The sequence below is a fragment of the Lepidothrix coronata genome, unplaced genomic scaffold, assembly GCF_001604755.1.
Source record: "Lepidothrix coronata isolate B3197 unplaced genomic scaffold, Lepidothrix_coronata-1.0 Scaffold136, whole genome shotgun sequence".
NCBI lineage: Eukaryota > Metazoa > Chordata > Aves > Passeriformes > Pipridae > Lepidothrix > Lepidothrix coronata.
The window spans coordinates 792,514-819,733 of record NW_016690316.1 but is presented as its reverse complement, the minus strand read 5'-3'; the positions used below and the strand labels follow the sequence as shown (position 1 = coordinate 819,733).

The window sequence follows — 27,220 nt, the reverse complement described above, 5'->3', positions numbered from 1 at the left end:
TCTTTTTAAAGTCTTTCCTGGTTTTTGTTACAAACTTTTTAACAGTCTTCTGTGCTTTATGCAACTTGCCTTTAATTCTGCATATTTACTGTATCAATTTACTGTCTCCAGGTTCCAGGAGAAAATTAAGGGACCGAAGTTTCTCAGGCACTTTGATACAGAATGAAAGTCATTGACTGTTAGAAGAATTAAAACTCTTCTAGCAAAAATTCCAAAACCTTTTGAATTAAGTTCTAGGATCATATATAAAATGCTCACTGAATGATTATTTCTCAGGATTAAAACTGATCGATAAACCTCTTTATCTTCTTATTTGCTGTGACAATTTGACATGCTGGAAAAATAAGATCATAGAATATCATTAAAACATACACCATACCATTTTCAAGTTTGCTTTTTGGGTGTGGTCCACTAAAAGCCAAAAATTTTCCCGGAATAATCCAGTTGAAGTCACCATTTTCCACTCGCTACAAAAATTTCAGAAGAGAAAGAGGCAAGCATTTTAACACCTGATTATACAAGGTTAAAAAAATTACTCAATATTTTATTTTATTTTTTACTGTGTTCTTGCTGCATTAAAACAAAATGCTTCAAATGTAATTAGCTAGCTTATCTATATGGGACAAACTAACCATAAGCTGCTTCTCAGGAATCTCTTAATAAAATAAAATGGAAACAAAACTTGCTGAAGTTTTCCAATAAAAGTTGACATATCCTTTATCTAAGATTTCTCCTTTAGAGTGTTCAGTGTTTTAGGATACCTATTAATATTAACACTGACAAACCGACATTTTTCTATGTTTTAATCAAAGACTATAGAAAAATGCTTCTCTGTAAGGCACTGGCTAAAAAACCCAAATCACAGAAAACAAATAAAAAACCAATTAGCCTCCAAAAGAATTATCTTTTCCCTGTAGAAACTGAAATTTACATATTGGCATAAGCTCTGATGAGTCAGTAATCAAAGAAAAGTATAAATCAAATAAAAAGACTAAATTCTAAAAAACTTTCTAACTGACATTTTGCATTTCTTGCTCACATTTACATAAAAACTTTGAAAAGGTTCTTCAAATTCTGTCAGTGCTAAAAATGAAAGCTTCTTTGGAAATACGTAACATGAACTGTAGTTCAGAACTGCCTTCTTTTCTTTTTTTAATTGAAGACTGCTCATTCCTCATTTGGCAATGCAGTTATTCTCAGCGTGACTTTTAAGGACATGGCACTCAGTTCAACTGCATTATTAAGCTTGTGTTTTTAGCTCTCAGCTCATCAAAACATCCTAATGAGTGAAAGGTTCTGATAATGGACATCACTGTAATCAATTCACCAACTGTTGGCTTAGCTGAACGCATTAGGCTTGCTCCAAATGTCCTCACACAGGGGTTGCATAAGCACTAGTGAGCCAACCTCACTGCCAAGCCAGGACCCCGCGCTCGATTTGTGTCACAGACCACAAACTCAACACTGTAGCACCTTTACTCCCTTTAGGGAAGAAGTCCTGTTCAGTAAGTTAGAAGTATTTTTGTATTTGTATTACCAGTTTTATTTGTGAATTAAGTAGTTCTTTATAGTTACAGGGGTTATTGAGAATCACTTAGATATCTGCAGTTCATATTACTTAAAATTTATGTACATGCAAACAACATTATTACTCAAAAACTTAAGAACTTCAGTAATTTACATCTAGTCCAACAAAAGGGGAATTAGCTGCCTTTATAATATAGTACGATAAAAGAACTATAAACATGAAATAAAATTTCCTTTAGCCTGCTCCATTTAAGTCGTATGCAACTTTTCTCCACATAACCACACACTTGAAGACCTAACATAGCAAAAACCTGGAACAGTTAAAGTTTTTGAAATATAGCACAGGACATATCTACACATAAAGCTGACCATGATGTGTAAAAAAAGAGAAGACATACCAAAAAATGGACAAAAAACTAAAGATGATTCCAAGTTCTTGCTTCTTAAACTCAGTAAGCAGCATACTGTAAACATCATTCACACACATGTACTTTTCACAAACTAAAATGATGTTAAGCATTAAACAAGATAATGAAATACCTTTAGTCAATTATTATAATACTTTTTTTGAGGCCAACTAATGCCTACCTCATAGACAGAATTAGAATTCCTAATAATTCCCAAGTACCATTTATTTCTAGAACAGGCCTTTTCCTTTTGTACATAGATTAAGTAAAAAAAGCAGCAATACTTTAAATTTTTGTTCCTGTTCATTTAATTTTGGTAATTCAGCAAAAGCTATACCAATTTCTCAACATAATCATTATGAAACATTACAGGATAGAGAAATCCTACAAATGCTTTCTAGTATTGTGATTAGCTCTCTGTTACAGACTGCTGACTGGAAACAACAGATACTGTACAGATTTGTGCTATTAATTATGTTTTCCCACTGCTTATTCCTCTTCTGCCTTCACTGTCTTCAACATTCATGAGGTAATTCAGTATGTATCTGAAATACATACAGGAAATGCTCTTAAAATGGACGCTTTCAGACTGAGCAACTCTATTCCCAAGTTTTCTGAAAATTGCAATAGAGGGGAAGAATAGCAGAAGAATACTGGTTACAGTAAAGTAACACAAGTCTAAAAAAACAGAGAGTTTAATATATAGACTAGAGGTATACTAAATATTTGAATATATATCTTTCTGCTTAACCAATACAATTTCAGGAATTTAGGAGAGTTCCAAAGACGAGGTCCAATACAACTGTTCTGGACCATATGTACATACACCTTCTGTGCCTGAAATTTCCTCTGTACACAGCCCAATTCACAGGTACAGCATGGGCATATTTTAAAGCTTCTCTAAGGCAATGTAGCTTGAAATAACTTTCTTCTTCCAGCAGATAAAGGTGTGTATGTTACAAAGCCCTAGAAGCATCCAGAGACAACCAGAGTTTGTCTATACTTAAGTTGTAAAATGGTTGGTAAAACAACGAATGACATCTGTTAGCCTTCTGGGACTTCATCAGGAAATATTTTGTATGCATTTCCATTATTAGAATCTCCATATAATGCCTCCTTTACTAAAAAAAAAGTTCAAAATGTCCTTAATCTATGTGGGAATAAAAAAATTTGACATATATTTGGGACTATTAGGAACACAAGAAGCAGCTAACAATTGCTGCAAGAAAACACATATTCTGTGAGTCAGCTGAGAAACTTTGGATCGGATCCTGGGGAAAGGCTGGGAAAACATGAAAGACATCACAGAAGCCAGAAAGGCTGCAAGAAAAGGGTAGATTTATTATGTGATGCACTGAAATTGCAAGGATATTAATGCTGTGTGTTTTTCACACAGAGCATACATGTTTCAATGTCATCATCATCATCACATACCTTACATATGAACACTGGGTTTTACTTGAATTAAAATGTGTTTCCAGTACGTTTTAAGTTGTGGGATACTGTGTACTCTTATTTTAGGTAAACCAAACACATTCAACTCATTATTAAATGTACAAACCTCATAGTGTTCATATTCCTCCACATCAAATGTCTTAAAGTCAAAAAATCCATGCTGCAAAGCCTAAAAGGCAACAAGGTGTCAGTTTATACTGAAATAAGATATATAATTTCATTTTATAATACTACTTTGAGAATCAGAACTAAATCCCTAGATGTTTATGTTTATTGAAGCCTTTTTGTTAAGACAACATTACATTTTGCACAGATTAACAACACAGACAACAAAAACTACAACGTCACTGAAACATGCTAGATTCATTATTTCCCCTTCAAAGACAATATGATGGGACACAAAGTTGTTGCATATCACTTAAATTATAAAACTGATTCTCTCCACCCCACCATGTGTGATTTTCTTCTGTATTGCAGATAACAAGTAAAAAGCAATTCCCTTTTTGTCATACACTCATTCATTGATTTCTATGCTTGAATGTATTTTCATGCAGTTGGACATAAAACATTGAGAACATTGAGAGTTTATTCATTTTCCATACTTTATATGATACTCTGGTTTTATCACCATAATACCTAGGCAAAATGGCATGTACGGAATACAGTACCATGCATAACCTGCATTTTATTACTTCTTTTAATACACAGATAAAGTTCACTAGACTACATTAGACAGTGTCTATTACATGATTGAAAGAAGTTTTGTATTTGATTACTGTACTATTATTAAAGATGCCAATTTTGTACTGAAGTTTTGTGTATAATACCATATTGAAAACACTTCTATGAATACAGAATTCATAGCACAAATTTATTTCAAAGAATAGGCACAAGGCATTTCTTCAGCATGTATTTATACTGAATCTATTCCGTTCTGAGAAGTGTAGATATTACACAATATTCTGGGATTAAGGAGTGATAAAAAAATCACAGATTTATGATTTAAAAAAATAATCATCAGACTGCTATTATTTCCTACATATAGAGCACCTTTTTAGGACAAAACAAAAATCACAGCTAGCTTTATTACAGAAAACACAGGCTCAGTGACTGGACTGTCATGAAACTTAAGATACTGAGAGGTTTGTCTGAACAGCTCATTTTGAGACATGTATTTCATTTAAGCATGGCTGGCTGGCTGCACTCCAGAACTTGCAGGCCTCCTGAATTACATGTATATGATGTACATGCACAGGAACACCAAATTTATCCAGGTAAGACTACTTTAAATTAAGGCATAGGGTTTCTGCTTGAAGTATTTTTTCCTCTGTAAGTGAACTGGACAAAAATTCAGTAATAAATTTTATGAGAAGAAAGGAGGAAAACTGATTCTCACAGTCCTTTTGATGTATTTGTAGCAGATAAATTACAATGACTGCACTGACTACTTCAGAGCTTCAGGATCTGTAGAATGCCTCACAAATTACAGTCTTGCTGTTAACTGACAGCTCCTTTCCCACCCCCACAGAACTAAAAATATTAAGCTTGATCTTTTTTCAATTTTTAAAAACACTTGTTTTGCCATACTTTTAAGGATTACAAATGGTCTATAAAGTGTCTGTACAGAACTGCTCCTATAGCCGGCTCCCTTCATCAAGATCAATGGGAAATGATGAACAAAATTTAAAGGCTGACAAGTAAGATGTGAGGTAGCATTTTTTAAAAAAGCAATACTGGAGCTTAATATTGCCCAGGACTATTGAAAGTGAGACATCAAACCACCAATAAGATACCTTAGCTTCAATTGTTTTTAAACAATTCTGAAAAGATTAGCGTCAAACACTGAACCAAGTGTTTTGGGGGAAAGTTTGGGCCAAGTACATGCAAAAACTGCTCAGATTAAGTCACAGTATACCTGTGTATTCTGTATCACTTGACTTTATCCACCTGTTAGTCCCTCTTCCCCATGGTTATAAATGATCTATTAGCAGATCTAGCACAGTGCCTTAGGTTGTTAAAAGCTGCCTCCAGCCAGGCCTGGTGGATTTGCATGTTCCAAGTCATGAGGTGAAGTTCAGAAAGGTGTCAAAGGCTAGGCCAGCCAGTAGAAGTGTAACCTTCCTCCGCTGGCACTACTCAAACACAGTCCTCAGTACCTCAGGCTTCATGAGAGCATACTACTCATTCACACACCCTTTAGGATCAGATTTTCTAAGCTATTTTAACAGTATTTTCCCTCATGATTTAAAAATCAATTTAAACCTGTTTTGCTAAGGAAAAATGTTATTACCTTATTTACTCCCTGTAAACAGTCCAAGATGGTAAGATTGTACGTGCAGTTTCCAAATGAAGCATCCCTATAGATTTAATACAAATGAATTTAATATACACAGAATTATTTTAGGAACTTGGGGAAAGGCAGCGCACAACAAAATACATTCCAGCTATTCAATTCCTTTTGAGAACTCTGAATTCCCGAAGAAGACATCTTTTTAGAAGCTTGTTCATGCTAAAGAACTCCCCTACCCAAGACGCAGCTCAGAGTAAGTGCAATTAGATCCTGCATGTAATTTTAAGTGCAAATTTTACATCAGCTAACTACATGCCCTTTTCCAAATCATTTATACTACATTGGAACAGGAAGCTTTGCATCCTCTCTCAACTGTATAATGACAGCAGTAAATAAAGCAAAGCTTGCTTTAACCATTATTCAAATCTTAATTGAGTTACACTGTCTAACAGGGACAAGCAAACAGACTACTAGTTTGGAATTAATTTATAGGTCTTCGTTTTGATGCCTGATTACACATGTGATTCAAAGTTATCCAGATATAATTAAATTTAAAATTACTTAACCTCAGTTCTACCACTACGAAAATTACAATTTGTCTTTAGAAGATGAAATGAGACTCCAAATCAAAACATATTCAAGTGGTAAGAGACACTAACATAAAAAAACCCCATACCAACCACCACCACCAAAAAAATGCATTGTGGAAAAATGAAAAAGTACTTTTTCAGACCAGTTCAATTTTAACAAATTCTTCCTGAGCAGACTATTTCCTTATCACTCATTAAAGAAGTCTTTTATAGCTTTGCTCTAAGCTATCTTAGAGAGAGTCCTAAGAACTGCAATTTATCAGAACTGCAAAATTTTACATTTCACCCAAACATATATTTAATCTATAATTGATTCAAAATTTCAAACTTTCATTGAAAACTTGCTATAAGCAGTATGAAGCTTGTTATACTGATATGCTCCTTCAATCTCAAGTACTTTAAGGGCAGAATATTCTCACCTATTCTTTAAGAATAGAATAAGTATAGCAGTCTTGAACAAGCAATGTTCATAGAAAATGTTTTTAAGAAAATCAAAAGCTGTATCTTTGGCGGTGTCATATTACAGGCAGGCTACTCTAGAAAAGCTTTTGAATAATTAGATTATTAAAGCGCAATCATAATGTTTTGGAAAGGGAACTTTTAAGTGTGTATAAACTTTCCATATCCAAATCCAACAGGGAACTTTTAAAAAATGAGAACCCAGTATTTTCATTACACTAGATAAAGCAGAACATATCAAAGCAGCAAAATATGAACTTTACAGACAATACATTTTTGACAAAGTAAAAGTGGATAACAGATCATTTTAGCACAAAAGCATTTTAGCACACAAAAAAGTCTTCTGAGCAAAAAAACTGAAGGACCCATTGGAAACACATACAGAGCAGAAAGTTTTTAAAAGCTGCACTGGTTTTCCGAAGAGGTCGACAAAAATAAAATCCAAACCCATTAAATATTTAGAGAACTATGAATGGAAGATATGATCATAGCAGATGTTCTATTTTACATGTTATTTTGCTAAAACAAAAGTATAAGTTGTATTTTATCTGTATATATATAACTACTTCTTTGACTGATAAGGCATCTGATAGTGCAGTACAGGAAAACAATATTGAGGGAAAAGGCCACATAATCTCTAATCCATTAATAAGAAATACTATGAGAGAGGGAGAGAAGACAATGAACTTGACCTAGATGTACAAGAAGCCTATCAGAATTCCAGGTGTACAGAACTCCTAGCTCCAGTTCCCACAGACAGCTATTACCAGTGACGTGCACAGGGATGGTGGCAGCTGACATGGATTGCCTCCACCATCCATGTCTCACACCTCTCATTTCTGCTGGTGTGCACCTAATCATTAAAGCAGGTGTGCTCCAACTGACACCTGCCATCCACACACAGTGAAACAGTAGGAAGACTGAAAGCTAGGAAAATTAAAAAGAGTCAAAGTTTTAGAATGGCCAAATAAAAAGTTGTTTAAACCTAATCCCAATTTTCCAGAAACTCAAAGAATAGCAGTATTCTAATGTTTTTTTAAAGAGCTGACATCTCAAAAACTCACACCCCCATCTATCCTTCATGGCAGAACGCAATAACGTAATGAAAACATAAGCAACAGGTATGAACAACAGTGCAATGTGGCAGTGAAACAACACCCAGAAGCAGTGGCTTATATTACCTAAGGCTTCAAGGGCATCATGGTGTTTGATGAACCAGGGCAAGTACTGAGCATATCATATTAGACCTTGCCATAATCTCTCTCTCCTGCTCTGTCCCTCAGCTATCTTCTGGTAAGAAAACACAAGCAAATCATAAAAATTCCTTGTATCCTAATTTGGAGAACAAGATAATGGAACAAAATCTATGCAACTTTTTTTCTTTAAAGCCACAGTCATTTTTATTTTAGCACTCCCAATCCTTTTTGGAGTAAACCCAGGAATACATATACATATATATTTTCTTCTCTAGTTTCCAAAAGTACAGTTGGCTGATTAGAATCAATTCCAGATGCAAAACTTTCTGAAACTTTACTGTTTTATGCTCCAGAATTTTAAACCAAACTATCTGCAGGTATTACATTTTAGGTCTAAGAACAAAGAAATTAATCTGGCAGAAGTTAATATAATCCATATAATATAATCCATGAGGATTATAATAATAATCCATGAGGACTCTGCATGCTGGATCTATTGACACAGTACAGCAATATCTGAAGTACAGGTAAGGCAAGTGCTTGTGGATTCAGTATTAGGAGATGAAACCCATTTTACAAGTTTCAGAACATACAGCAAGTCACAAAATACACTTTACAGAGTTGTTTTAAATATTAAAACAATGTTTTAAAAAAGTATTTATTTATGACAAAAAGTCACAGTATGCTTATGAAGTGACATCTTTTAATACTCAGTCTTCCTATCAAAAAGATGATTTCGCATTATTCCAGAGAAGCATCAGTATTTCTTTACAATTTAGTCAAAAAGTATTTTGCAGAAGTGTGAGAGAGGACAGATGCACGATGCCAATCTTACTGCTGACTACATGTTCAAGAAAGGCCATGAAATACTCAAAAGGCAAAGATTAAGAATTTTACCGTGACCTGAATTCCTGAATGTTTTAAATAAATTACTCCAGTGAAATATCTTTTTTGTTTAGAGGGAGTTGGCTAAGGTATTTTAAGTCACTAATTGTTTTGATACTTCATTTGTTACAAGGAAAATCAAAACAAATCTCCCCCCAGTTACCTAGGTGACTTCCTCCAGGCTGAGGCTGGGTTATCAAATTCTTTTTCTATCCCAGAGAAATCAGTCAGAAGTCATGTGAAATCATTAAGAAGCTTCATAAATAAAATCCCCAAATTTAAACTTGTTTTTTCAATCCTCCTGAATGAATCTATTTACTGAAGAAAACAAAATAATTAAAAGCTAATGCAGAGCAGCTAGTGCAATTTCACTATTCTTTGTGCCAACCTGCCTTCCTACTGATTTTGTACAAATTTCCAAACCATGTATAAAAACATTGGATACTGTCAGAAGTAGTACTAACCTTTACAAAATTCTGTTAGAAATACAGCTATTCTCATACCACTTTGGCTTGAGAAGTCAATTACATAGCGCTAGATCCATGAGCATGCATTTTCTTTCTAAGAATGATAGATACATCCCAAACGTTTTAGAGCAATACTTAATAATACTGATCTTAGCTTGCATAAAATGCAATAGGTTCTGAATGGGTCACACTTTGTTCCACAGTAAAACCAAATGCAAGGACTAATAGTCATGAGGAAGAGCACTGTAAAGAAAAAATACCTTTACTAATCTTAAAGAAACATATTCTAGATTAAATTAAAATTAGTTCCAGACATCCTTCCTATTTAAACTTTTTCTACTCCTTTGTCCACTGTACACACTCAGCATAGCATCTTACAGAAAACTAATGCATGTGCTTACATTTAAGATAATAGTAATTTCTAACTCACTGGGACTACATAGGCATGTACAAAAACATTTAAGTGAAACTTGCACTTCAAATCTTACACCTTTTTGTTCAACTCAGAAGTCTGTGTTTAAGAAAGCATAGAAGAAAAAGGAAAACCTCATTTCATATCAGAATAATGCAACAGAGCACAGACAGACATCTCCTGCTGCTTTGCAGCACTCTGATTTTTGTTGCTGATTACATGTTTTATTACAGTATTATTTCAGTCTTTTATGGCCAAATGTATAAGCACCTTGTTTTTCAAGTAGTGTTTTACCAGCTATTACCTGACAGTACTCTATCTGCTTTCAAAATGAAAAAAATGTGAATATTTCTAGGAAACACAGATTCAGTATGAATCTGAGCCGGCATTACAGAGTTGCATATCCCCCATCCCATTTCACAGTTGTTGCAGCTGACCTCAATACTGCATAATGCTTTCCCTTTCACCAAACCTCTAAGCGCTGTCAATAACAAAACAGTTTGTTTCCCAGCACTTGCCAATAAAGAAACAAACCCCAAAAACCACACACTAAAATCTAACTCTGAAATTCATGTCATTATTTAGAGACTGAACATAATAATATTAAAATATATTTGTTTTTTCTCTTGAACATAAAGTCAATACAGAGTACTTTGAGTTGAAAATTTGAAACTGTTTCACACTACATAACTGGTATTTATGACAATTTTAACTGGTGTTAGCACTGTTTTTTAAATGGAAGTGAGAAGATACGTGTAAGATCTTCAAGAGACTAGAGCGTCACCAAGTGACAGTGAATCAGCCAAAAATAAGATTAAAGTGTCTCAAGTACAGTGTGCCTTATCCTCTCAAGTTGCCTTTAGTTTTTCTACCATAAAAACAAAACAAAATTTCCATGTATCTTGTAAGAGGTGAATTCTGATTTCCTTCCACCTCTGAACTATATTTGCTGAAGCTGTCTTTAAATGAAATACCAGCTGAAGACCTAAGCCGATTAAGGCTTTTTGAGGTCACTGAGCTAGATGAAAGTAGATCAGTTTCCCAGTGATCACTTCATGTAAACTTACCTCAGTACTCCACAAAGAATCTGACAATCCTGCAGCTTCTACTTATTCAAAGTTGTCTATTTTTTTCAGAGGACACTTCAGATATCAAATTAACAAACTTGTTTAACAGTCCAATTGTAACACTTAACTGATCACTGCTCTCTGATAAAGTCTTCACTTGAACTACTCAAACAGAGTTGACCTATACTACAGAAATTATATATTATCTAAGTTCCAGGCTGCAAGACCAAACTCTGAATCACAGTGATTAACATCTCAAATTATTTCCTTCACAGACCAACTTGTTTCTTCACAGTACAGTCTGGTGTCAAGTAGATATACTACCTAAGGCAGAGCTACTGCTTCCAGTACGGGTTCAATTGCTTGAGCCTCTGCATTATGCTATATTTTGCAACAGAGATTCTCAAATGTCCTGAAATGGACACAAGGGGAAATATCTCAAAGGTCTTGGAAAAGCAAGGAAGGAGGATTAAATAATTTTTTCCCCATTCCCTCCTGATCTAGATTGCCCCACTGCACACCATCAGATCTACTTGTCCTTCTCTCAGCCTGAGTAATTCTTAAGCTCCTTATGCATCTATACCAAACTCTACCTATGAGTTCAAATATCCCAAATATCCCCTTCCCTATCAGATATCCCACTTCTTATCCAGCCTCCTATCTTGTCATAATCCTTCAGTTTATTTCCTCCCTCCTCTTTGTCTCACCTCTGGTACAGGTTGGTTACACACCCATCTTCCTCAGCAGGACAAACTACTCTGCAGGTAACAGAATCTACTTAGGCTCTAATCCAGTGCCAAGATCTGACGTACTCCAAAGCAGATCCAAAAGAAACTTAAGTGCTTTCCAGTCTCACACCATATAAGAGAGAATGCTCAAGAAATCAAAACATTTCATTCTTCTAGCAAAAGCTCATAATACTATATTCCTTCTAGAAACAGTCAGGCTTTGCTCAAGAAGATTGCTTTCCTCCCATCCTCTAAAATAGTCAAAACTTTGTGTTTAAAAAACCAAAGAAAACCCCAAACACCAAAACTCATCCACACCAGAAAAAACCCACCCCCACAACCTGTCAAAAGTGCTTTAGTTTTAGCCAACAAAACCTAGGGCTTGAAATACACAGACAAAGACTACAAAGGAATTCCATTCCAGAATACTTCTTACTCTCTAAATTTATTGCCCTCTTCTCCTAAAGCTGGCAAATGGAGTGAAACAATTATAATTTTGTAATTATTTTGCCAACCCAGACAGCAAAAACTGAGTAGTCCCTTTGCTGGACATTGTCTTCTCCAATGTTTTTGGTTAGTATGCTCTCCCTTAGAAAATACAAAATGCTCTGTGTATATAATAAAAAGTTATCTTCAAAAAATCTTTGCGTTTCTTCTATATTTTTGATGCCTTCTTTGCTGACCCTAGACTAGGTAACTATTCTATTTTGAAACAGAATTTCATGAATCCAAAGTCATGAGGATTTCCTTCGAATAATCATTTAAAAACACTTCAAAGGAAATTTTTTTTGTGCCATTAAATTTATTACTGTGGTTCCTATCAGCCTCACAAGAAATCACAGAGCCAATTACTTTCATTACTCCTTACCAGTCAAGCAGAAACAGTGACTTTATTATTACTACTACTATCAACATCATTATTATAAGGAATTAGTTGCAAGGCAAGGATCTGTAGCCTTTGGTTTGAGCAAATAGGGTCATATGAGACTGTCTGGCAAACACAGTATTCCTCTCAAGTTTTCTGTCTTACAATTTTGGGATCTGACAAATAAAGTTCTTCGCTTTGTCAGAACTTCTTTTTACACACCTTAACCTTTACTTTGGTAGGGGAGAGAAAAACCTAAAGACTATATTTACTGTAAATCCAAACAGTAGGATGTCTTTAATTGGTGAACAAGATGCAGCTATTCAGCCATGGGGCCTGATGAGATGTGTCCCAGGGTCCTAAGGGAACTGATGTTGTTGCCAAGCCACTCTCCATCCTATTTGAAAAGTCACGGTAGTGAGGCAGTGACTGGAAAAAGGGAAACATTGCTCCTGTTTTTGAAAAGAGTAGAAAGGAAGAGCCAGAGAACTACAGGCTGCTGAGCCTCATCTTTGTGCCTAGGAAGATTATAGAGCACACCTTCATGCAAGCAATACTAAGGCACATGCAAGACATTGTTCTTTGTCTAACGTAGATCACCCCCCCATGTTTTATACAGAATTTGGAGAAGTTAAAAAACACTGACATTTAAAATAACTGACTTTCTTATGCCTTGTACCAAGTATTTTTTATCATTCTCTGAAAAAATATGGATACCACTAGCTCGGTGAACTTCTTGGGCTTTGGAGAGCTATCAATGACCTGGTTAACGTATAAGCTCTTTGCCAATAAAAGCTATCACTGATTTAATACCTCCTTAAAACATGTGTTTAATGGTTTAAGATTTCATAGTCAAACTGGTCTTGACATAATATCTACCATCCCAACAGTTTACACTGCATCTGGCTCCTATACAAAGTATGAGAACAGCTAATCTGATCTTCCTTTGCTGAGTGGTTGAAGAATCAGATGAATTTGATACAGACAAGGTAGGCCTACATTTACAAATGCACTGGCTGACAGTGAACACTACTTGTAAAATGCTGACTCCCCTGAAAAGGAGGATATTGACCTTCTTGCAGTTGACTTTTATTGCCAGTGTTTGCATAGGAATACCATGAGGTATTCTCATTCATAAGGCACAAGGGCATAGTTCACACCATGAAAAAAATTTGGAAGTCTCTTTATTAGATAGGTGTGACAGCTAAAACTCCCTAGATTTGGGTCTCAATATGATCTTAGTACAGAGAATAAAGACAGATTGATGGAAATTATCTATGATTAATTGAAAACATTTAATAACTCGAATATCAGCGCCTGTTCTGTAAAAGAGAAAATATAACAGCATACAACTCCCTTTATTCCTCTAACTCTACCTACTTACAGATTTAAAATATTTGAATGAATTCCAAATAGTAAAACATGATACATGATGAAGAAAAGGTTTAATTGCTAAATTGCAAACATGCTGAGAACTATTTTAAAAAACTGACAGTTTGCAAGGAATCTTACTTGAAACTTGTATCAATCTAAATGATTTATTTTCACAATACAAAGCAAGTAATACCACCAGATGTAAAAATTATTTTTTCTGGACATCAGTCATTTTGATACAATGTCTGAATCAGAAACGAAACCCTTTTTTAGGAAGGCAATCTGAAAAAAATTTATTTAGCAAAATCCAAACCAGAAAAGCTAGGCTCATTTCTTGTGTTCACATACCTAAATGGAAGATATGGTGGATTAGATCCAGACAGAAGTGTCCTGTAAGCCTCTTCTGGTGTTTTCTTCAAGTATATTACCTAAAAGGGATGGGGGAAGAGGAAAAAAAAAAATCAGCCCTGAGCCTGAAAAGTCATGAACCAGATGTTAACTTCCCTCAGCCCACTAAACTCCTAAGAATACATACTGTACTCCCTCATGAGCTACTCCTATGGACATACACAGGTCAGAAAAGAGATACCTACACAAAGAAATTATTCAGAAATCAATAGAAGTCAACAGAAACTGGAATTTCTGGTTTGTGTCATTCCTCTACTTTAAAAAAAGAAAATGGAAAAAAAAAAAAATCACATATTGCTCAACTGAGAGAGTTTAGGACAGACTCGACATCATATTAAGATGAAAACCACGTATCTATACTGGGAGTTCTCTCTCTAAATGAGTCAAAATACCATTGTGGCAGCTGACTAAGGAAACATTTCTCCACCACATCTCAATGGAAGATTTTCCAACAAAAGTATTTTTTGATTCCTAATTGTCAATATCAAACTACTAATTAGCAAAAATATCCAATTCAACAAGCTGAACATGTTACTATGAGACCAACATACAGTTAATATAACACCCAAAGCCAAGGTTCATTCTTCTAATAGCTGCACTGGCTTAAGTAAGAAATACAAGTACATATTTTTGAATTTCAATTCCTATTTGTACAGTACACTTAGTCCTAAAATAAACCTAACTCAGAATACATATTAAGCAAGTACTTCATTTACAAAACATGAAATTCATTCAGTTTGGAGTGGCATATTTCACACATATAAACATTTATTACAAACCAAGCCACATGATTTTCCTAGCCATTTCCCTCCTGTTCACCTTACCACCAGCATCTACATGGCTACTTTACAGCTCTACACACATTTTACTGACTGTAAAGTACTCTAATAATTATTTTCTTAACCAGCACACAGGTGAGCTCCTGATCTAAAAGCTCTATTCAGCTTTTGACCTTGAGCACATTAGAACATAGGTAAGTGATGGTCACTCCCAGAATATCTGCAATTAGCTTTTTGTCCCAAGTTAATGGCATTCTTAGTACTCTGTAAGATGTTGTCACATTAGGTAGATTTTCTTCCATTTCTTCCTCAAGCATGGACAAATCAGACAGCAAAGACAAGATAAGGATTAAATAAAACACAAAAAATTGACTAAAATAAAACAGTTTGAAAAACTCTTTGCCACTATGCAGCAAATAGATGGTCCAGAATAATCTCTTTTTCAAATAAAACCTATTTGAGTGCTTTGAACAGCTAGTCCAATTTTGGACCAAAACCCTCTACACAAACTGATCTCCATTCAAAAGATCAATCCCCTAACTTGGAATTGTATTTTAGTCTCAGCCTCCAATGTTGCTGCTCCACTCACCATGGTCACACTGACAGCATGGATCAGTATTGAAATGGTTGAAAGATAAGCTTCCCACAATTGTGACACTATGCTGGCACGTGATGTGTAGCAATACAGGCCAGATATACCCACTGTCAAGAAAACTCATACCATATGTCCTAAAAAGCTTGCAGAACAAAAAGGGAATTAGTATTTTGCAAGCCCATCTTAACACTTATCCACAATATTTCAAATGCAGTTGGGATTCATCTTGTTCCCACCTGCATCTGCCATTTTAATATTAGAAGTATTTGGAACAGTTCCCCTTTAGAGCTGCTGCGTTACCACAAGAGTTCTGCGAAGAAACCTAAAGCAAGCTGCAGAAAGGTGTACAGAAGAGGCTGCACACGCTGCAGTGACTGAAAAGCCTTTGGACTTGCTGACCCTCCAAGGGAAGGATTACAGGCTTGAGCAGTAGTGTGACATGCTTAGACTACCAGCAAACAAACCTTTAAAGTTTCAAGTAGGGCTGAGATGTCCGATTTAAATTTTTACATTAGGAAAAAACTCCTGCAAGCAAATCACTGAACATGCCACAGTAGTTTGCTATTACCCAGTCATTTGCTGCAATAAAACTACAACCTTAAGAACTCAACAGCTTTTCTCCTTTCCCAGTATAACAGAAGTCTAATAAATGCTGGTACTACCAAAATATACAGTTAAAGTAATCATGAGAGTGAAATATGGCCAGCCCACCTGCTATCTACAAGGAAAAGGAAAAAAGGCTCACTCTTCCCAGGGTTTGCCACAGTGTAAAAGCATGTTCCATCGAGAGTGCTTAAAAGTCAGATTTTGGCCCACTAATCAAGTTTTAGTCTCTGAAGAATTGCAAGAGGTAACTACTGCTTGTTTCTTACAGGGTAGAATTAAAGCTCTAGATCTACCAGAAGCAGCAAAGTGTCATATATCCGTGTTCTCTCTTCCCTCTGCCCCATTTCTCTAGGAGTACAAGAGCAATCACTGATATAAACAGACCAGTATTCCTCCTGCTCTTCTCTCCCAAGGAATTCAATCCTTACTAGACAGAGTACACAACCAGGCAGGTGTTCCTCGGTTTCCAACCAGTAAAAAAACATACCCTAAGTATATGGAAAGAGAGACCCAGCTCACCATTCATATATGTGTTATCAGACAGGTGAAAATGCACTCTCCTTCAAGATTTCTCCAAGAATTAATTATTTGATAAAAAGTGGGGAGTTAAGCATAATTTAGTTAGACCTACCTACTTTCACTCATTGTCCCCCCAGAAACTAAGTACAAATTGAGTCAAACCAGGCTACTTTAGTTTTGGTATGCATGAAAGGACTTGTATTTCAAAACAATTTTTAAAGACTTCTTTTTTAAGAAACGATTAACTATTGTGGAAGGCTAGATTAAAAATCCTAACAACTAAAATCTCCAAAGAGATGAAAAGAAAAGCTGAACAACACTAGCTTCCATATAGTCTCTGTTGTGCCTGATAAGATTTTGCAAAACCTAGTAGCACCCTGTTTCTGACCTCACTGACCAGTTTGTGTTGTAGTCTTGGTCATTTATGAGGAACCTCTGCATGATCAGGGAAGTCTGCATGTTCTTCTGTTCTTGTAACACTTTAAATATTTTTTTCTTAATCTGAATTTGTGACAGAAGTGATTTTTGTGGAATTCTTAAGAACAAGGACAATATTTTAGCAACCGGGCATGCTTAAAAAAGAAGTACTGGAAGTCCACTGTAAAAACTGAAATTTATCAAATGCATCTTCCTGAGATGCATATTGCCAGTGAAGTTTTAAGATTTAACTTTCACTCACATCTCTTATTAAAATATTTAAATAGCTATAGGGTCTAAGTAGCTGTTTAATGGAACAATCTAAGTTGCATAATCACCACTGGAAACCCACTCCTAGAACCTGATCCACTGCTTTCCATGTTTCATTTTACACTTAATGTTTTAACACCAGGACAAATAAACCAAGCCTTCTCAATTAACTTTCACATACTGGTAGAGTTCACAGCTAAAAGATTTTCTAGGCTCAAAAAGCTTGTACAATCATAGAAAATAAACTGAGAAATCAATTCAATAATCACTATGCTTCTGGTCTAGTAACTTTAAGAAAGGCTTAGAGAAAAATATTTCTCCTTCCCAGTATGAATCCCGTTCCTGCCATGAGAAGCAATTAATCCTAAAACAGCCAAGTTTAAATGTAAGTTTGTGGTTTGAATTTTCGACATTCAAGAAAATGGTATCCTGTGGAAAATGTGCAAATGATCTGCCAAAGCCATTTCATGTCTAGTAAAATAAATGGAGTTAAGGGGCAAAGCCAGGGTTTCCCTAAAACTCATGCAGCAGAATTTCCAAAGACAGCTTAGAGAAGAATGAAATGACAATCTGCATCCATCCCTTGAGAAGCTGTTTTACACACAGCAGAAGTCTCTTAAGGAAGGTTAGGAGTATCCATGTGATCAATAATACTTACAGCATATGCACCTATTAAAAATGCTGCGTTTGCTCGTTTCCGCTGGTCAAAACTGGTGTAGTACACTATCTTCTTTCTTGATAGACTGAAATACTGTTTAAAGAAAGAAACAAACAAAATATCACAGTTACTAAGAAAAGAATGCACTTTAAGAACACTTCAAAAAAATCCCTTTTCCCAAACTGAAAAAAAAATACTAATAAAGGGATTCTTAAAATTAAAGGAGAAAAAATTACTGATACCCTGAACAATCTTCTTACATCACAGATAAGAGTACAGGGAAGCAGCCACTGTATCAGGGCAGATCTCTTTGTTAGCTGTAAAAAAAAATTCTATAAAATGCAGCTGAACTAAAATGTTCAGTATAAAAAACTGAATTTTTTTCCCCAAGTTTAAGTATTTGAAAGAACAGCTTATGAACACTGATTAAAGACATTAACATTTACAGACTAAAACTTCCTCCTATATGTTGAATCTCTTTGCATATAATTCTGTGGAGAAGACAAAAGAAAAATTGAAGCAATCAAGTTAAGTTAAAACACTCTTCCATATATACTACCTAAAAATGGGGTAATGGACATCTTCAGAAAACTTCAACAGCAAGAATTGATTCAAAATGGAAAAAAAAAGAAGAAAAAAAAAGAAAACATTGCCTGGAAAAAGGGCTAGGCAAAGACAAAACTAGTGATACTTGCAATTCTTCTTTCTTTAGGAAGAAAGGAAGCCTCTGTCAGAATCCTGTGGACAAAACTCCCATTGAAAACAAAACCAACATGCACCAGAACAGAACAATAATGACAAACTGCAGCAAAACTATTTAAAGCCAGAAAGAGACAAAACTGTCACTTAGAAGTGGCAAGTTGGACAATTTACTGCATTAATAATTTTTTGGCTTCATGAATTGCTACCACTGTGATGCATGTTTGTCCTGACAGATTTTTACAGTACAACTCCAGTTTTGAGGAAGTTATCAACAAATATTCTGGTTTCCGTTTCTAAATATTTGAAGCACGTTCTATTTTTAAAAGTTGCACATTCTATAAAATGCTCTAATACCAACGCTGCTGTTACCTGGCTTCACTGTTGACACTTGGGAGTGGAACATACAGTACCTGCTGCACAATAGTATTTTATTTGTTTAAGTAGTGCCAATTGTATCTCACTTCCAGAGATCTGTGTCTACTCTCACCTTAACTCTTGTTGCAGATTTTAGAATAACTTTAACCACAGAATCAAATTTTGCAAAAAATCAAATAGCTGATAAACTCAGGAGAAAACTGATATAGGTATCACAGCAAGCTTCTTACTCCCAACCCCCAGCAACAGCACCTTTTATAGCAGTTCTAACTGTACATTCCAGTCTGGTCTTATTAGCCACAACTTCCAGAGGTAGAAGGAGTGAGAGTTAATGCAACTCAGTGTGTCTAAATGGGATTGTAATTCCCAAAATAGCTGGTTGCTGTTGATTGGAAGAAGCTGTATCTAGAGACCAACAGCAACATCTCTCTCAGTGTATATGCAAACATACAAAGCACAAGTAGTTATTTAATTAGTGAAGTATTCAATTATTATTAAAACTTGACAAAATTAATCCCAGTATTTTAAGATTCCTCCCTTCTTCCCCCTCCTCAATTTTTTAATTTTAGTGTTCTCTAACTGCAATTCCACCCATGATGTGTAGGTGGGATAAGATTACAGTAGTTATGCAACAGTGACAGAACTTCAATTATAACTTATTGACTACTACTTATTTTAAAGCAAAGTTCTTTGCAGCAGTTTATAGTTCACCAAACCCACTATTTTAAACTGCAAAGCTAACTAGTCAGAAGTTCTATGTAATGAGACCATAGTTCTTGTTCTATTTTATGGAATGGATTCTTTTATGTTTTGGGTATATCAAGTCATTTCAGTTTTGAGACACTTCGTACCTGACGTAGTGAAAACCAGAAGTTTCCAGAACATTTTAATGAAAACAATGTATCAGTTTTATTGCATAATTTTCAAAATGTAAGGTTATATGATATTCAAAAAACATATCCTGACTAAAGCTTTAACACAAAATTGAACTTAACATTAATTGACATTAACAGCTTATAGCATAGTAGCCAGTGGAAAATGGCAGCATGATTTAACTTTTCCAAAGCCTATAAGACAAACCACTGTTTTTATTTGCCCACTAGTTACAGAAAATCAAGTTTTACAATAAGTGTTTCCTGAAGTGTCAATGCAATGCCTCTCTTAACGTTAACATGCAAATTGTTTACTCAGTACACTTTAAATATCAATACTAAGCTATATGATCTACTTACAAAAATACTGATTTTCTCACCATACTTAATAAGCTATGTGTCCTCCTTTGGATAGATTCAATGATAACAAGCTTTCAAGACAGTTCTGGAAGGTAACTCTTTTTACAGCTCCAGAGCTCCACCTGAATGGATTAAGGCTTTAGTTCCCTGAGACACTGCTCAACTCTGAAGAACCAGGACTGTTTCAACAAGAACTTTTGCAATACAGGTTATCCTACAGAATAGCCAGACCTTAGATAACATAGTTGTGAGTAATCTTCTTTCCTAAAACAAAGGCACGCATTATGAAGCATTAAGAGTATTCTTCTTTACCAGTAAGAAAATTTTAGCAGTTTCACACATCATTAAAAGACAAAATGTAACAACAGTATCTGTCAAGATATATCCCAAAGGAACATACTAAAAGACAGTCTTTTGAATTAAAAGCAGAAGTTCCACAGAAAGCATGGCAGGTTTTGGTTTAGGTGATAAAACTAATTTATAAGATTACGAGAGGGTTCCAGAACATGTTATTTTCATTATAAGATTACTTTTTTTTAAAAATAATAGATAAGTTCCTGTTTCTTGCAGGTCTCAAGAGAGATTTACTTGCAGAGAAACTGATGACAGGCTTAGAAAGTGCCATGGTAGACCGTTACTAGATTGTGAGCTGCGTAAAATCACCAGATTATTTGTCAGTATTTCATATAATGGATATGGTTAAACACAGTTGTACTGTTCAAGCAAGAAATTACTGCAGTATGTTTAATAAGCCTGGATCTATGCAAATTATATTTTTATACATAGAGAGATGTATATATATGTAATATGTACACGTAAATAGCAGTGAATACAAGGGTGGCAAATTGCATAGAAAATGGTTTATTAAAACGGGCACTCAACCCTGTCTCAAAATTTAGGTTGTCCTAAGGAGATGCTTGCAATTACTACAGTTCCACATGTATGCCCAACAGTTTATTTATATTAAAAAAACAAATAAGCCAAACTCCTCTGTGACTCAGCAGCAATACAGTTAGCACACAAAAAATATTAACCCCATAGTTCATAATGCTGCCAGTGTTTTTCCTCCCCTGCCTTTGATCTTCAATATTCATATCATTTATATCAGCAGCACTCCCTGATCACCTCTGCTCCTGGATTTATTGAGAATGTGTAAGGCCATACACACATAAAACACAGAAGGTTTTTTAAAGCAGTTCTTATGAAGTCAGTTGTTTAAACAGAAGAAACAAAATCTTTCTTTCATAAATGAACCCCAGTTGCTTAGTCAAGCATTTTTTCCCCCTACAGAATTCAAATTATAAGTAGAAAGATAGCACAGCCAAGCATTTTTTCCTTGCTGTTGACTTGGATAGTCAAAATCATCTCCACAGCAATTGAAGCATTACAAACAAGGTCCAAAAGGTTTTCCTGTAAGGCATAACCACGATTTTACCTCAAACTTTCTTGGCAAATGGATATCTAAATAAATTCTTCAGCTCTTCAAAACAGAATTATTTACTGTTTTTAATATCAGTCAGCACAGAGTTACCATAGTTTACTTTAAAATGTTGGTCTGCCATTAGCACATTTCAAACTGGTACTCTTCTCCATCCTCACCAGTTGCACAAGAAAGGAGAGAGGAAAACAGAAAACTGCCTCTAATGTCTAACTTCTCTCCCAAACCAGAAATAGATACAGCTGAAAGATTTGGAAGGGAAGTTTGTGGGCTTGTTTGTTTTAATGAGATCTTATACTCTCATTTCTCCTGTTCCTATTCACAGAAGTTTCAAAATTAACAAGTCTAAGTCTTAATTCCTTTTGAGACAGTGTATCCATACAAAATCCATCACGTTTGTAATTTGGTTTTTGTGCCACACTTCAAGACTCTTTTCTTAAGAAAAGCACATGAAGTGCTTACCCAAGCAAGTATATACCAAGTCATCTGGGCTTAAGCACTGTGATTGCCTCAGGGTCCCAAAAGCGTTGTAGTATGGCAATAGCAACCATCCCATCATAATCTCCAGCATCTTTTACTTTCTATGATCAAACACTTCCTGCTGCTGGTCACAGGGAACTCTTAATGCAAGGATATGCAAACAGCAGGTTGCCCCGACAGGACTATCTCGTGACCCGAACTTCCGTCTTACACACGGCTACTTCAAGCCTCAGAACTCCTCTTTGGGACACTTGTGAAGGGCAGACATGGGAAGATGAGGTGTAGAAGGGTAGAAACTGTGAATCCGTAATTCTTGATGAGCAAAGCTGAGCAGCAGTCATTTAGCAAGGCCTGCAGATGTGTGCTTCTGATACATGCAGGTACATGTACGTGCTTCAGCCCTGGGACTCGGTCTTACAAGACTACTTACTCTCTGCAGGTAGTATCTAAAATAGGTCGCAGTCTGGCATATATTTTAACTATTAGAAGAGCAAAGCTTACATTAGCTGTACTGGCCTACCCCGGGGTAGTGCCAATCAGCCAGACTGGAATCTATTCAACTGTAAGTTTCTATACCACTTTGGCAGTATTCCAAGCTTTAGCTGTTTGATTTCAGGTATTACTTTCAAGTGGTTGCATTATCAGGTTACTCTTTCCTCTTATACACTAGTAGTTTAAATTAACCTATTTGGAATTAGCCTCTGGCAGCAACAAACAGCACCTCCTCCCAGAGAGCCTGACTTCTCATCAGCTGTAATCTTCACCTAGCAGTGTCAGTATGTTTGCTTTTTCAACAAATGTAAATGTTGCATTAAAGTGACATCACAGTTTGTTAAATCAGCCCTGCAAATATCAAAGTCAATAGTTCAGTTCCAATTTAGCTCCCTTGTTTATTTTTTCCATGATAATATCCAACCTTGTTCATCATGCTTACAAGCCACTTCTGATGACATGCTTGCCTCATTCAACATAGATGATGGCCTTACAAGAAGTATAAAGCCTGTAGAGACATTCCTGTTCAATACTGAACCATTAAAAACAATCCCAGGATATTTATTAGTTGTATACTTATTTCCTGGGTGAAACTGTGGGTACCTAGGCTCGGGATTGAAGGCATTCTGGTTCAACCATAAAAGCAGGAAGATACACTTCAACAGTAACACATGAGACTGTATTCGGGTCCCAAACTGATCGCAGTCTTAATCTGAATCTGGAAAAGACAGAACTGATCTCTCCAGTTTCCAAGGGCACAGGGAAGTTAGAATAGTAGCTTTACTACTGGTTCTTCTCGGGAGTAACTGCTTCACAGAGCAAGCACACTCCAACTTTTAACTCAAATAAAAGGTCAACAACAACAGAATTAAGGTAAAAAAACCAGATTCCTACTGAGTGAGCATCTTTGGTCACATGTTTGAATGGGATACTGGCACTGGAAAATGGGATGATAACATAGTTATAAGTTTTCTTTAGTGAAATGACAAATCCAATGTTTTGCCAATATGAACACACGCTAACAAAATTAGAAATAGTAGAGTTTAACTTTTTCTCTTTATAAGTAATTTTTTAGAGTTAAGAAGCAATGTACATTTTCACTAGAAGCACTTTTTTTGCAAAAAGTTTATAGCAGCTCCATAAATCCCTGAATTTGGAGAACCTCCCCTTAAGAACATGTGCAATTCAGCATGTCCATGAAAGTAGCAGATAGCATGAATCAATTTGCCTAAGTGCATTGTGCAGCAAATGTTTGTGCAGCAAACATTAGCCGCAAAACATAATGCCATTTTTGATAAAGGGACCCTCTGAACAGTAGCCCAAATTATCACTTCTGTAGTCCCATTTTTCCCTTCTGTCAGTAACAGTTCTAATATTTTATATTATAAAGATTTAAAACCTGTTATATTTAGTGGATGGTCTCAGAAGTTACAGTAATTAGTACTTTGAAATTAAAATATGTTTCATTTCTTGAAATTGATAGATTTCCTGTACATGCTGCAAATCACTTCTGCACAGGTATTTGGAGAACAGGTTAAGCCCACAGCTACATGTTCAGTGTACTTGTCTGGCTGGGATGGAGCATAACCAGTGGTTTTTATTACTATTGTCTTTAAAGTGTAAGGTTATGAAAAAAGGTGAACACAGCCTTCAGTGCCTCATCTCATAAGCAATAATGAAGGCATATTAATTGTTTTCACTCTTCAGAGGGAAAAGAACTCGGAACAAAGAACATCCTTCAAGTTTAGCAGTCACCATCTAGATAATGAGCACCTAATCACCACTCTCAAACTGTATAATTTTATTTCAATTTCAAAACACAAAAAAAAATAGGAACATTGTTTTTAAACAAAGCTTACCTTTAGTTTCTTATTTAGTTTACAGCAGTATCTGTATAACATTGCCAAATTTAAAGGTCCAAAATCTCCATAGAAACTGGGGAAAAAAAACCAAAAACCAGTGTTATTTATACAAAAGAGCTAGGCAAATTTCAATGTCCACGTTGTTGATAATTAAAGCTGCAAATTAGTAACTTTTGCAGGATACAGAGTAGCCAATATACATGGAACAACAGATAAGTCCTTCATTGGTTCATTTAAGAGGACAACAGTAACAATTAATTTGAACTCATTTGTAGCTTCAGTTTAAGATATTCCAGTAACTACCTTTCCCATTATATACACACACTAACTACAGAATTTTTTTCTTCATCCCATGATATGCAATCTGGTTTTGACCAAAACTATAGAGTAAAGAATATCAAGACATGATCTACATTTAAGCCATGTTGACATCCTAGATAAAGATTCTACAACTGCTTAAGATGAAAATATATCCTTACCCAGTATTAAGAATAAGCTACATAGAATTTCTTATGGGTAATAAAATTTATTGAATTATGTCCAGTCTTGATCTGTCTGAAAATTAATCATATTTCTTCATATCCCATCCTTCACTATTCCAGAGATTATATATTACATATACACTTTATGTTGAATTATTTTTCCCTTTGTCCCATAATCCTCATCTCAGACTGTTCTTCCAATCTATTATTTATTTCATGTTGTCAATACCAACTCCTCATTGTTCTTGTTTCTCTCCTAGATTTCTAAACAATCTCTTCTAGAGCTTTCTCCCTCTCCATTCATTGTGCAAAACTGCTCAAAATTTAAGCTTCCCCCAATAATTTTCCTTTTGTGTACAGAAATCTGTCTTGATGATCTTTTTGGTGCTTATAACTTCGTTAATATCCTCTTCCCCACATTCTCTCAAATAAGAAAGCCAAGAGCAGTGCAAAAAAGAGACAACTGTGTTAGTCTGATCACTGTCTAAGACAAGTAGCCTGCCTGCCACACCAATGCTATTTCAGTATCATCTACTTTACAATATCAAGTAACAATGTAAGTGTTGGTTAAGATTCAGTTCAGCCCTTCAGAACAAAATATTAAGATGTAATTACAGAAGCTAACTAGCTGGATGACAGAGCAAGCTATCCAACTACTAGGACTTTATTTGCAGGTTGTACAGAAGTAACCAACTCAAGAGGAAAATCCAGTGGCAGTAAAGCAGGGCTTAACTTCAGAACTCCATCTCAGCTAAGTCTCCAGATGCAGTCAACAGTTATAGGTATTTTTAAAATAAAACCCTCCATATGATTTTTCAGAGGTGAAATAAAAAAGTTCTAGGGACAAGTATGAGTTATGACAAAAAAGAAATTAAAACTGGAGCTCTAACAACACTGTAGCTTCTAGAAAAGCCATATAGAAGGCTTACTAACATCTGTCCCCATACTGCTGCACTAACACCTTCTTCAAATAAAAAAAAACCCCACCCTGTCTTGCTCCATTAACTTTATTCTTTCACTTAAATATATGATGGAAGAGTAGAACTTAGGATTTAAAGATTATTTTTGAAAAAATACTTTTTAAAGTATTGTGAAACAACATGGAATGTGATAGTTACTATAAAACAGAATACTTTTTTAAAAACCATTGTGAGCAAAGTAGCGGAAAGATTTAATGGAATACACAGTTCACCTAAAGAACTGAAGAACTCTATAGGCCATGCTTTAGGATAAGTTTTTATTTTATTACTATTCATTTGCTAGAAGTACATCAATATTTGGAGTCATATATCCACTTCTACTTTTCCACATGATTAAATTCAAACAGAAGTACAGCAGAAGTACACAAAAATTAATTTACAAATTTGTCCAAAACAGACAAGTTACTATTTTCATGGCAGAAGGATAAAATACATTTGAGTCTATCCATGAAGCAAAGTGAAGCTATTAAGCTTCTCAGCCATCGAGTGAAAGATGTCACAATCTTTGACTGTCTATTTCTCCATCACCTATTCCCATTAAGTATGGTGTGCTTCTCTTAACACAGTGGAGGCCAGGGGCAGAAGTATCTGTGTTTAAGTCTCTGGTCATGTCACCATTTGTCTGTGCTGCAGAAACAAAATATTTCTCAGAATCCAAACACAATCATAAAGGAAAGGTACTTTTAGTCAGTGCTGCACCAGTACTACTACTACACAAAACCACTGGCAATTCCCAAGTTATTTACATAACACCAGGTAGGCAGTATAAACCAGCCACTGGCTTTACTTACAAAACACTGGGGTTTACATGTGAGGCAGAAAGGTTATGTTACATGCATAATTTTAACTTTCTCCACTTAATACCTCTAAAGTGAAATAAGTTGGATTATCCTTTTTTTTTAGTGGGGCTAAGTGAAAAGTGCTTTACAAACCTCCAAATCAAAGAGTTCTCTGAAAGATAATACAAGGCTCTGTACTGAAGTCAGTGAACTCTGATCTACAAAATCTTCCTTCAATTTACATCCTTAGACCTAAACACAATTTCTGACATGTTTAAGAAGAAGGGTTTAATCTTATGCACCCTCATTACTTTTTCTATAAAAACCCATTTATATACTTGAATTAGAGACACTTGATCCTGACTCACCCAGAGAATTTTCATCTTAAGAACAGAATTTTGACATACAGTTAAATGTAAGCAGA

General features: G+C 35.3%; 1 protein-coding gene across 6 annotated transcripts in view; it reads right to left on the bottom strand.

Annotated features, from left to right (window-relative positions):
• Positions 1 to 27,220, bottom strand: part of CDC14A (cell division cycle 14A) — a 56,087-nt gene that overhangs the window by 20,002 nt on the left and 8,865 nt on the right. For 5 of the 6 annotated variants that reach the window (XM_017827232.1, XM_017827235.1, XM_017827237.1 and 2 more), the window contains exons 3-8: positions 24,553 to 24,628; positions 17,975 to 18,067; positions 14,071 to 14,150; positions 5,680 to 5,746; positions 3,496 to 3,558; positions 380 to 467 (exon numbers count right to left, since the gene is read on the bottom strand). In XM_017827232.1, the coding sequence (XP_017682721.1) occupies positions 380 to 467; positions 3,496 to 3,558; positions 5,680 to 5,746; positions 14,071 to 14,150; positions 17,975 to 18,067; positions 24,553 to 24,628 (467 nt within the window). The remainder of the gene's footprint in view (positions 1 to 379; positions 468 to 3,495; positions 3,559 to 5,679; positions 5,747 to 14,070; positions 14,151 to 17,974; positions 18,068 to 24,552; positions 24,629 to 27,220) is intronic. The other variant, XM_017827236.1, reaches the window with a different exon arrangement.